Consider the following 13,245-nt stretch of genomic DNA (forward strand, 5'->3'; position numbering starts at 1 on the left):
ATTACAATTTCTGCTACTTTAAACTTCTACTGCACTACATTTTAGAGGGAAATACTGTACTTTTTTTACTCTACTAAATGTATATAACAGCTGTAGTTACTGGTTATTGTGCAGATCAAGATTTTACAAACAAAATGTGATCAGTTCATAAAATGTGATGAATTACAGATGAAAGTGCCATAAAGTATATAAGGCGATTAAAATGATCTTCACCTAAACCAGCTAAAACATGAATACACTCACATTTCAATGCATCATGATCCAATAATATACAGTATTAATATAATACTGACAGGGGCCTAAGTAGTACTTTTTGATACTTTGAGTGCATTTTGTCACCAATACTATTTACTGTATGTTGAACATTTACCAACTTTTTTAGACATTTGTTTTAACTTTTTTCTATTTTATAACTGTACAGAACTGCACTGGATTCACAACACTAGACTACATCATGTGGGTTTGATACAAGCATCATAACATTCATGGAGTTAAATGATGCATTTGAGGGTTGGACGTACTGCACTTTATGACAGCTTCCCAAATCTTTGTGCAGTATTTCCTCATATTGATTTTTCCTGATTGTTCTCTGCATTTATTTATTTATTTATTTATTTATTTTTGATATGTTGCATCTATAGAACTTTGTATTTGGATACTAACAACTGCACTTCCCATACATATTATTTAAGGTTATTATAAGCTCTAATATTTCATTTTGTCAAACATTTACCCTTTTGAAGGACCACTGACTGAAAGCTGGTCTTCATTATTAAATACTAGAATTAAACCAAAGTGTGGAGAGTCTGTCTTTCTCCATATTTGATGTTTTTGTCCCTCTTGCACCTACTGTAGCATTGTTACCTGAATGAATAATCTTATAAACTTTACAATAAAAATGATCAGTGGTGCTTTATGGGTCATTCAAGATAACTGTATAAAAATAAAACATTGCCTAAATTGAATGAGTTGAATTCATTGAAATATATACTTAAATTAGACCTCCCTGCTGGAATAGTAATACTGACACAAGACAATAGCAGTGAAAGCCTGATTTTCTTGATATTACAAAACTCCACCATAGAAGGTCACACTAAAACTGACATTCTCACTGATACACCGATCAGCCAAAACATTAAAACCACTGACACGTGAAATGAGTAACATTGATTATCTCATTAAAATGGCACCTGCCAAGAGGTGGAATATATTAGGCAGCAAGTGAACAGTCAGTTCTTGAAGTTGATGTGTTGGAAGCAGCAAAAATGGGCAAGTGTAAGGATCTGAGTGACTTTGACAAGGGGTAATTGTAGTGGCTAATTGACTGGGTTGGAGCATCTCCAAAACAGCAGGTCTTGTGGGGTCTTCCCGGTATGCATCAGTCAGTACCTACCAAAAATAGTCCAAGGAAGGACAACCAGTGAACCTACGACAGGGTCAAGGGGGCCAAAAGCTCATTGATGTACATGAGAAGCAAAGGCTAGCCCATCTAGTCCAATCCCTCAGTAGAGCTGCTATAGCACAAATTGCTGAAAGAATTAATGCTGGCTATGATAGAGAGGTGTCAGAAAACAGTACATTGCAGCTTGCTGCATATGGGGCTGTGTAGCCACAGACTGGTCAGAGCGCCCATGCTGACCCCTGTCCTCCACTGAAAGTGCCTACAATGGGCACGTGAGCGTCAGAATCGGACCATGAAGCAATGGAAGAAGGTGGCCTGGTCTGATGAATCACGTTTCCTTTTATATCATATGGATGGCCTGGTGCGTGTACATCATTTACCTGGGGAAGAGATGGCAACAGGATGCACTATGGGAAGAAGACAAGCCAGAAGAAGTAGCGTGATGCTCTGAGCAATGTTCTGCTTGGAAACCTTGGGTCCTGGCATTCATGTGGATGTTACTTTGACATGTACCACCTACCTAAACATTGTTGCAGATCAAGTACATCCCTTCATGGCAACGGTATTCCCTGATGGAACTGGCCTCTTTCAGCAGGATAATGCAGCCTGCCACACTGCAAAAATTGTTCAGGAATGGTTTGAGGAACATGACAAAGAGTTCAAGGTGTTGCCTTAGCCTCCAAATTCCCCAGATCTCAATCCGATTGAGCATCCAATCCATGGAGGCCCCACCTTTCAGCTTACAGGACTTAAAGGATCTGCTGCTAACGTCTTGGTGCCAGATACCAGAGGACACCTTCAGAGGTCTTTTGAACTCCATGCATTGACAAGTCAGAGCTGTTTTAGGGGCACAAGGGGGACCTACACAATATTAGGAAGGTGATTATAATGTTATGGCTGATTGGTGTATAGATGCATTATAAATATACCAATGCATTATATACATCGGTATATTTAGATTAGACAATTCAACAGTGTAAGGTGTTGACAACATAAAAATGCTGCTTACATGTACACAACAATGAATCAATTTTAATTTTCAAATCATATATATACATGTGTGATAAATATAACATTGGGCCATTTTGCATAATGATTACTTTTAGTACATTTTTCTTATGTACTTTTACTTAAGTAAAAGATCTCAGTACTTCTTCCACCACTGTACAAATCAGTGTTGGCACCCCTACAGTGTTGGCTACTACTGAAATGCTTCTGATACCACTGTTCACCACTAGATGACACCATTGGTCAATGTCACAAAGGCAACACAAGAATACAATAACAAAAACATGTACATAGACAAACTGTATATATATCAAAGGATAGGTTCACATTTTTTCAAGTCTGTCTTAAGTGCTGGAGAAATAAAAGGTTTATTACACCTTTTGACAGCTAAGCTCCAAATTGCCTATCACTTTTAACCAAACAGGGACGACTAAACAACAAAACAAAGCTTCATTGATTTTCAAAACACTGGTTCAAAGGTACTTTTGTTAAAGGACAAGTGTTTGGATTGAACTTTCACAATCAGGGATTTGAGCTTAAACTCAGTAATTCTTCTTTGAGATGCTTTTTCAGTTTTTTCTGTTTGCAGAGAGATGTTGGACATATTCAGACACACTGAAAGATATCTACTTGATTTGACTCATTAGGATGACTGAAGAGTCATATTAGCTTCAGATAAACTTTTAAATACATTTTTGCACAGAAGGAGGCCCCATCACTTACATTGTAGGGGTATTATGAATTGATCTTCTAATGGCCAGTATGAACAGGAATGAATAGAGCAAGAAAAACCTAGTTCAATGTTCATTTGGGCTCCTGACTGTTGTTCTAAGGCAGACTTGAAAAATTGTGAACCTGTTCAATTCACACTGGAATAAAGTAATAAGTCAAGAGGGTTAAAATCAATCAATTTAAATCAATTCCCTAAATTTTGTATTTTGAAAGCTAGATATATTATCCATTGTGTCAAATATTAATCTGAAAAGTAACTGAAGCTGTCGAATACATGTAGTGGAGTACAAAAGTACAATATTTCCCTCTGAAATGTGGTGGAGTGGTGAATTTGACCGTTATGGTTATCACACGTATTACTAATAACAGTCTGGAAAGTAATCACGCATGCGCAGTAGTTGCCTTCACGCAGGCTGGGATGATAATTACGTTTCTTTGGGCAGAGCGCGAACACACCGCTGTGAATAAGAGCTGTCTAACATGAGGCGGCTGACACAGAGGTAGATTTTTGATCAGAAGAGCCTCTGTACGTCGCGTTTCTTGCTTGGAGAACCCTCCCCTTTTGTTTTTTTGCCTGGCATTAGTTTCAGCTGGAAGTCTGCCGTGGAGCTGTTGTCACACAGGCCGCGAATCGGCGCTTGTTGCTGGGAGGAGACCTTCCAGACCCGCCGCCTCCCTGCTAGCATTATTAGCTGGCTATGATGCGTCGCTGCTGCTGGTGTAACGTTATTTCCCACACAGCAGGCCACTGTAAAGCGAGGCAGGTCCTTGGTTAACTGTTTTCCCCGACGGAACTGAAGGGTGACTTGGAAATACACCACACCTTTCAAGGTAATGTCTTGCCAGCTAGCTAACGTCATTCACTGGGCCGATGAATGCAGTACACACTAGCAGCTAACGGTTAGCCGCTGTACATTTGCATGCTTGGCCGCTTAGCTAACCAAATGCAAATGTTGTACCCTGTCAACTAACGGTAATTCCCTGGTTAATGGGGTTATCACAGCATCAGCATACAGAAGTCATAATTAAAGCTAATCTAGTTAATTAGCAATTACCTGGCTTGTCTAACAAGCCAGCATTGGGCCGTTGCTGGTAACATAATGGTGAGGTGGTAACGTTGAGTTAATGCTACAGGTAATTTAACATTAAGGTTACCAAGGTAACTGTATTTTTCTGGCGAAATAAAGGTGATATGCTCAGACCTTAACTAGTATTACAATATGTATTAGCAGGTGCATGCACTTGTTTGTCCTCTAATGTTAAATCGTGATCATATTATAATTGATGTAATTAAAAATGCTGCGTAGGACATGTTGCACAATGTTTAGGTACTTCAAACGTTAAGTAAGACGGCTTGTCCAGTGTGTTTTAAGCCTCACAAAACAGTGGTGAGAGTGGTAGTGGGATGGAAATGAGACAGCAAGACATCAGCTTGGTGTTGAAAGTGAAAGTGTACTGAATTTGATATGGGCACTGCCTGGAAACTTACTGCATACAGTCTTTTTTTGTTAAGAAATACTAATAATCTGTATTTGTATAACACTTTTAAAAACAAAATTACCAAGCTTCACATGAGAACTGACAAAAAACATGCCTAAACAATAACAACATAAATGATTAGGACTGTACATAGAATATGATGAACAAAATAAATGAGTGCAAGATACATAACACCCCCAAAAACACTTAATAGTCAAATGCAAGTTTATAAATATTAGTTTTAGGTAGTTACTGAGGTAGCAAAACAAATCTTAACAGAGAAGCTGTTCAAGAGTTTTGGTTCCTGACACCAAATGAACATTTGCCTGTAGTTGTAAGTCTGGATTGGGCAACTGTAAACATTGAGGCTGTAAATCAGTGTGATGGTATGAGTAGTTTATCAGCTATCAGCAAGATTCCTCAGGTGTTTTACTTTCCGCCTGTAATTTTGGCTTGTGCAGCTTATGTGATGATTAATGGAAAGTAGGAAAATGTTACACTGATCATCATCATCATCATCATCAGATATCTTTTACTCTGCAGCGGTAGACTGGTACATCATTTCAATACCAGATACTGCAGAGACACTGTCTCCACTCTGTCATCAAGCATTTGACATAATGAATGTGATCATGCCTGCAAGGATGCCACTTTGCTACTTATGTCTCAACCGCCAGATGTAAGCCTAATTGACCACTAAAAGGAGGATTAGGAGCAGCATCCAAAACAGTATTTTCCTTAATAATCAACAAACACCAGATGATGATTTTAATTAAATATTTATTGAAAAAGAACTCTAAGCCACTGACGAGTCATGCCAAGGGGAAATGCAGCTTGGCAGATTGTGGATGATAATGTCCTGTTATTTGGCTGTTTCCCCTTGCTCAGCAATATGTTCAGTCTAACTGTGACTGTAATGTGTTTGTTTTTTTTATTTTTTAAGGATGGATGTTGATTTGTGTGCTGGCGGGGACAGTACCAGGAGGAAAGTGGATATGGCTGGGGTTGCAGAAGGCACAATGGACGTCGTACCGTTGGAGATGTACGACTCTGCCAGAGCAAAAATAGCTGCCAACCTGCGGTGGCTGTTTGCTAAAGCCTATGGCATCGGTAAGTGATTTTAATTTACATTCATACCACTCAAAGTTTTTTTTTTTTCTTTAAATCGCCATTGGGCTGCATGACTTACCTGTAAGCAATATCTATATATTTACCCTCTTAGATGTTAGGTGGCACATTTATGACAACAAGATAGTTTAAGAGAACCTCCAATCTGCAGCATATTTTCTTATTCTCCTAGTTATTTCAGATGTTGTTGTTGGAACAATGTGTTTACTCTTCTCAACATTCAGCAGAATGTGTAGAGCTTCAGTGGTGAAACACTGACAGCAAGAGCCCGAGAGAAAAGAAAAAAAAATATTTGTGCATGTGTGCACTTGAGCCAACACTAATTCCCTCTTGACACTTGGCAACTGAAACCTCCCTCACTGACTTAACCACATCCTTCCATTCTTGTAGGATGGCCAGTGAGATTGAACCCAAATCAGGCAGAGTGACAAGCACTGTGAGGATTAGGCTCTATTTGCTAGACTGTACTCAGAGCATGGAAAATACTGATCTGAGCTGCCAGTCACTCACACTCCCTGTTAAGATGGTATCAGCATTAGTAAGTGGGCCTCAAGGCTAGATGGTTCTTGTCTGTGGTTGATACAGTAGAAGAGCTGAATAGATTTCAGTGCTGAGTGGAGTTGTATGAATTTTAGGACCGCCCTGAAGGATTTGTTCTGTTGTGACTATAATACCAGAAACTTTAATAAAACCCAGCACCATCGCTGCTTATTGTCTATTGAGTAGTTGATATGCTGAGTCCACTTTCTTTACACTGGGTACAGAGTCTTTGTCTGTACTTGTTGTGTCTGTGATTCAGTACAGTCTTCACCAGTACTGTCAGCAGCTTAGCTTTAATTTAATATGGATCTGAGGTTTGGTAATAGAAGGCATGTAAACTGTTGGCAGTTTATTAGGTACACCTAGCAAAAAAACTAAACTAGTGAGGGATGCAGCCTACCCAAGTGACCTCAACAGGATGGGCAAAAGCGTTCTATTGCAACTATGTCTCCAACTGAGATTTGTCAAATTGCTGTAAATGCAAACAGTGTAGCTTGTTGTATTTATGGCTACGTCCACAATACATGCTGAAGTGGCTCAAATCTTTTTTTTTGCTTCCAAGTGACTTAGATCTGATTTTTTTTTTTTTTTTTTTTTTCTCTCCATGGACGTGTGAACAAATCAAATCTGATTTTTTATCATATCAGATCTGGGCAACTTGCATATGTGGTCCTAGATCTTATTCATATCCGATCTCTGGTCACGCAACTGCTGTCAGAACGATCAGATCAGTATTATTGTGTTTTTTTTAAACATCTCACTTCTCTGCGCCTGTTGCCTCATGTCGTCATTATTCAGTGTCTGTAACTCACAGCTCGGTATGAATAAACAGGGAGGAGAGCAACATAAATATTTGTTGGGCCTTTATGGAGACACTTCTCCACGACAAGTAATCCTGAACATGTATGCTAGCACAACCGTGTCATCCATGTTTATGACTTGACTGTCACACAGAGGACGTTATTGATGTTTTTCTTGTACTCACGTGACTCACATGTTAGTTAGATCTGTGCATGCGTGGCAGTTTAGGACCTCAACAGTGTTCACACCAGAGCCGGAAAAACATATCACCACAGAAAGACTGGATATGACTAAAAAATTAGAATTGAACATTAAGGTCTGTAAAGTGAATGTAACTTATTGCCGTGTTTCCACTACATGGTACCGGGTCGGCCCTACTCTACACTAAATTTTCTGCATTTAGTTTTTCCAATGCAGATAGTACTCCCTCAATTGGGGCGGGGTTTGCAGGGATGACGGTCGCTGATTGGTCAAACACACACAGCGCAGCTGCTTCAACTTGTGTACTGCTTCATTCATAAAACAAGGAAGCACTCTAGTATCAGTGTAGGGCAGGACATTTCTCTTTGTTTGATAACGTTAAAAGTAAAGTCAGACTTTGTAGTCGGCTTCCTGGCTCGTTTTAAAAAAGACAAGAGAAACAGAGAGAGTGCGAGAGAGAGAGACAGCGCGGCGTCGGTTGAGAGAGGAGAGGAAGCAGTGGAAAACAGTGAATTAGACAAACGACAGAACAATCAGTTGTTTGCAGTGTTTTCACGTCACCTTTTTAATATCAGCTCAGCTCACTTGGAACCTCGAAGTAGCAGGAACTGTCCACAACTTTTGCGCAATGAAAAACTGAAAAAGGTGAATAGAGTTGAGCCGTACCATGTGGTGGAAAAGCAGCTTATTTGGGTGCATAACAGTGGTGGAACAAGTGTTGAATGGTCTTCATGTTGTTGTTTTCTTGTGTTTCCTCTACTAGCAGGTAACCAACCATAATTTGGAGCTCCAGTTGAATTAAAATGGTCAAATAGTGACACTAGTTAAAACACTCCTGTGTCCTGTAGTAACCGACACTCCTGTCCTTCATATGACCAGCCGGTACAGTGTTGGCATGTTTTAAGATTAGATATGCTATGAGTCAGCAGGGGCTCAACTATAAGTCTTACATTGTCCTATTCTTACATCAGATTGCGTTTCGTCTCTCTCCTCCAGCTTAAGGGGTTTTCTGAACCAGTGTCCAAAATTATCTTTTTGAATCATCTGCAGTGGGAACTGGTAGATGGAAAAAGTCCACTAGCCAAGCATATTTTTTACTGGCCAAAATAGTAAGTTGCCCTTTTGTGTCTCACATACAGGAGTTAAAATTCTCAGGCACCGTGCCTGATTTCAAGTGTAGAGCAGTTTTAAATTCATACAATATTTAATCTATAAATACGTTATACACATTTCCTCCTGGACAACTTTTCAGGCTCACAGATCTTAATCCCTGCATATACATTCTTTTCAGTACATTTCATTGAGATAATGACATATTAATAGCTATTTAATTAAAGGTCGCTAGCATCAGACCGGCGGCAAGTGACAGGTTAGCAGAGAGCTGTGATGTCGAGTAGCTGATGTCCCATACGGTAAACAGTGCCGAGTGAAAAAAACAGCGTGTCTACACTGTATAGGGACAAACATGAGTAATTTCGGAAAATCTACCCTCATTTGGCACTTGGCGGGTGTTGATTTCTGCTCTGAACTATGCTGTAGTTGGTTGTCTCTTTCTGCTTCTCCTCTCTTAGTGGTCATCTCTTTGAGCTGCATCAGTGTCCTCAGTCTTTCTTTTGGTGACTCTCTCTTGTCTCCATGCTCTGTTCTTTACCTGTACTCTCTCCTCTGCTTCATCTCTTTCCACTTGATAACAGCTCTGTTCAAATCAAACAAGTATTACTCAGTGAATTTCTGAATTTGGTTTTAATCCTGCTTTGTGTGGTGAATCTAGTTCACATGACAAAATTCCAATCGGTATGACCATAGATCCTAATGAATGAATGTTCATGCAACACAGTCTCCACAAACTGTTGAAAGGAACATGAAGTATACATGAAGCGTCACCAGAAACCATGATTTACTTCAGCATTGTAAACTCTTGACTGAGCGTCCTCTGCACTTACATTACATGAGTAGTGTGTCAGTAGGTTTTTAAGTTTCTCTGCACCATAGAGAGAGAAGTTCTCAGAGGACTGTTTTTGCCACAATAGCTTGTTTTGGTTCCAAAACAGAGAATCATGACACAATATCCATTGTAACAGCATTTAATCTATCGAGGATCTCACATACTTGGTCTTCATGTCATCAAAAGCTGGTTTTTGAGTGTGGAAGTCAAAAAGCTTGTTTAAACTTGTTACCATGAAGAGAGCTGAAGAATTTCAGTTGGGGCTCATTTGTTGTTTCTGCAATTCATGCAGCTTGTTACTTCTGACGGCAAATTTACTGAAAAATACAAAAATTGACCTGAAATCCTGCTGAAACTTTTTCACCTCTTGCACAGATCTGGCTGCGTCACTAACAGCAAGAGCATGATGATGAGCTGTGCAATGCACACCCACCAACTCTGAGTTGAATTCCTCTCTGACTCCTCGGCGGCATGCTGTCATAACAGCAGCACCATCAGTACAAGTTTATTTCCATCTAAATTCTTCTCTGTCAGCAATTGCTTCACATCCTCAAAAACAGTGTCTGCTCTTCCAGCTACAATTTCAGAGTCCCTAGACAATTTTGTTTTAATGTTGTTGTCATCTATATACCTTACATAATATAATGAGTCACTTACTGTTACTTATGTCTGTGGACTCATTCAGCACTAAGGAAAACACAGGACTTTTTAGCGCAGCCTTGTCAACATCCTCCACAAGTGTACTTCTTGCAATAGCTTGGTGCATTTCTGACAGACCTTTCTCATTAATGTAGCTTCCATAACTTGATGTGTCATTGCTCAGCTTTCTGAAAGGAGGAAAATCCATCTCTGTCATGAATTTAACCAGACGACCAAATTAGTTTCCTCCTCCGCGCTGCAACTGTACAACTTCAATAGCATTAGATCACATTCTTTGCTGAGTCTGCCTCGTGCTTTCTTTTCAAGGCTGCTGTATGAGAAACGCCATCCGGGTGGCGACTTAAAGTTGACGTTTTGTAACATCAGCTGGTAAAAGGCGCAGCACTGTAATGTTACCGTTACCTGTCTGAGATTCCAGAGGATTAATGTTGACATCGTTTTAGCCAGCAGTTGAAGTTTGCAGGCCTTCAAGTTCATATCATTGAAACCTGTCTGTATATGCTAGCGAGAGATGCTGCAGCAGCAGAGGCGGCTTGTAGCCTTGTAGAGAGAGAGGGAGAGAGGGAGCGCGCCAAGTGTGTTGTCAGCGGAAGTCGGTCCATCCGATGCAGGGCTTCCTGCCAGAGTGTCCCGAATTCCACACTGGTGCAAACGATAGCTGGACATTATTAGACATCACTGTCTAGTGACTCAAAGTGTCAAAGTGTGCGTGGGAATTTCCTGCATTATAAGTGCTAGATTTTTGGGAATTGATAAAATTATGCGCAATACCCGGACTGAAATTCAGGCCCTGTATGATTTACAGTAGGCCTTGTTGTTTTAGAAGGAAGTATAGTTCAGCTTTTCTTTCTATTGGCCATGAGGAGGAAAAAAAAACAAAAACGCTGTCATGTGTGAGAATGTTGACCTAATTTTCTCTAAGAGCCTTCACTCACATAATAAATTTTTAACCTCTAAACTCCGACATGGCAACAGAGAACATCCTGAGTGGTTGGCAGGTGTTTGAATCATCAGCGGTCAGAAACGTAGCAGGATTAACGTGACCGCATACCACCATTGTTTTACTGCAGGGTTGCTGTTTACCTTTTGATTTGCAGTAGGGTGTCTCCTTATCGTAACAGTAAAGCTTGGTCAGTGTTCATTTCTCTGCTATCTGATGCACACGTCCCGTAATTCACTGTTTTGCATGTCAGTTGCATCAGTGTCTCTGGTCATATCATCCATCATTATTTCAGAGTTCAGTTCAAGCTTTCCTTTGTATTTGAAGTCATTACATATCTGTGGTCATTACACAGATTTCCTGATGTCACGGAAGGATTTAACAGATGACAATAAAACGTGAGTTTTAATGGTAATCCAGGTTATGGCTGCAAAGCAATTGTCTGTTTTGTTTTTTCCTCCCGTGTTTTTGTTCAAAACCCCCTCTACCATTCATTACTTAGGTTGAAATATAGTCTGAGTTCATATTAAGGTTGACTGGCATAATGGCATTGGCTTGCTCAGTTCACTGTCATCACAGGCTTTGGCTAATGACGCAGACTGAAAGATGGAGCATAAGAACGTCTCTGTACAAACAGTACGATGCACCACGGATGATCTTGGTTGGAGATGCTGTTCAGAAAGCATACAGTATCCCCAAAGCTTTGGCAGCCTGCAGGAAGGCAACCCTCAGGTGCAGATGCAATTATCTCCCTCCCATGGGAACAGAATGTATTAGGCCCATATGCTTTTCACCCTATGGCTCATCATATGGTGTCTGCTATGTTGCTAATGCTGCACAGTTGCTAGCCTGACTCACCCAATGAGTGACAGACCGTAGCGGAGTCACGTAAACGGTCTCAGTGACGTAGTTCATTAGATATGAACGCGGCCACCCCGTGATGCGGGGGGTGGTGACGGGTTCAGGTGCATCTGGTGTGTATTCATCACCCCTTGCTTCCATGTCGAGCCTTTGATCGTGCGTGCACCGTCTGTGTTTGTGTACATGCACTCCTGTCCTACTGCCCTCTGTGTGTGTGCCACAGCTGCTCCCAGCCTGAGCGACAGACAGCCAGACACAACACCGGCGAGAGCGAGCACCTGCCATAATCGCAGGGTTATTGCTAGTCCTCACCCTCAGCTTGTGCTGATCATGGTCGGCTGATTCTTATGTAGCTCATCTTCATTCTCGTGCTCCACCCCATCCCTGTTAGTAAAATGTTTTCAGCCTGGTTCCTGGTGGCGGGAGGGTGGAGGGGCAGCTGCCACGCAACATCAATGTCTGTGGAATGAAGTCAGACGTGAAGACTTGCCCTGGTCCGACCCCTTTGTTTTCATACACAATCACTCCCACTGTTACAGTGTGTTTATATACTCAGACACAGCTCTCCAGGAATGACCCACACGACTGGATGTTATGCATAATAGATTAATGCTACTGTACAATGACCTTCTTATTTGCACCATGTGTACGGTGGCAGACAGCAACAATTTCAGTTAATACCTTTATGTAATCTTATACTCACATGACCACATATCTTCATATTTACAATAGCAGGGAGGTCTGATGCGTCAAACTGAGGCTCTTTATTGTTTCCTAAATTGGATCAGAGAGTGTGATACGCCAGACGAACAGTTTACAGGCAGAAGAGCAGACACAAAAACAAAGTCAGGAGAGAGAACAGCAACACTTAAGTTTTAGGAAGAACCACAAAAAAAAAGGAAAAAATGTGTTAAAACTAGGAAACCCCACCAGTGATGTTGAACCTGTTCAACGCTAATCCTGACAAAAATGTGCTTATACGTAATAAACGGTCACATTAATAATTAAATTGGATTAGTAATTTGCAACAAATAATCATCTAGTCTACAAATAAACTAGTAAAAGATATCCATCACATTTTCCTCTAAGTTTACATCTTCAAACCAAAAGATCATTTAACCATTTATAGATGACGAAGAAAACCAGTAAAAATTTAGGTTTTAGAGGCTGGAACCAGATCATTTGTGGCATTCATGCTTTAAAAAGTATTCAAGTGATTAACCAATTATCAAAATTGTTGGCAATTTAATTTTCTGTCTGTTGACTAGTCATTACAGCTCTAATCAAACCCTCACTACAATGCGATGAAGGCCACAAAAATGTCCAGAAAACCGACGCCCAGCAACACAATAGGACTTAAAAAGGCTCTATTTTTTTATTTAATGTTTTCCACAAGAAGTGGAACACCTCTGCAGTTCTGTATGTGTGCTTAGTGTATTATCTCCCATAAAGTATAGCAGTGTCGGGCAGCCGATGGAAGAAGCTGCCCGCCTGCCTTCCTGTTTTCGTGAACAGGAGATTGCTGACGAGCGGCTCCCTTTATCCTGT

The 13,245-nt window shown here is 40.5% G+C and overlaps 1 protein-coding gene across 3 annotated transcripts in view; it reads left to right on the top strand.

The window, feature by feature from the left end:
• The first annotated feature begins 3,550 nt into the window (after window positions 1-3,550).
• Window positions 3,551-13,245, top strand: part of camsap1b (calmodulin regulated spectrin-associated protein 1b) — a 29,026-nt gene continuing 19,331 nt past the window's right edge. For all 3 annotated transcript variants that reach the window (XM_067616295.1, XM_067616312.1, XM_067616303.1), the window contains exons 1-2: window positions 3,551-3,973; window positions 5,565-5,731. In XM_067616295.1, coding sequence (XP_067472396.1) covers window positions 5,566-5,731 — 166 coding nt within the window. In that variant the 5' untranslated portion in view covers window positions 3,551-3,973; window position 5,565. The remainder of the gene's footprint in view (window positions 3,974-5,564; window positions 5,732-13,245) is intronic.

Source organism: Thunnus thynnus, chromosome 2 (genome assembly GCF_963924715.1).
Source record: "Thunnus thynnus chromosome 2, fThuThy2.1, whole genome shotgun sequence".
Lineage (NCBI taxonomy): Eukaryota > Metazoa > Chordata > Actinopteri > Scombriformes > Scombridae > Thunnus > Thunnus thynnus.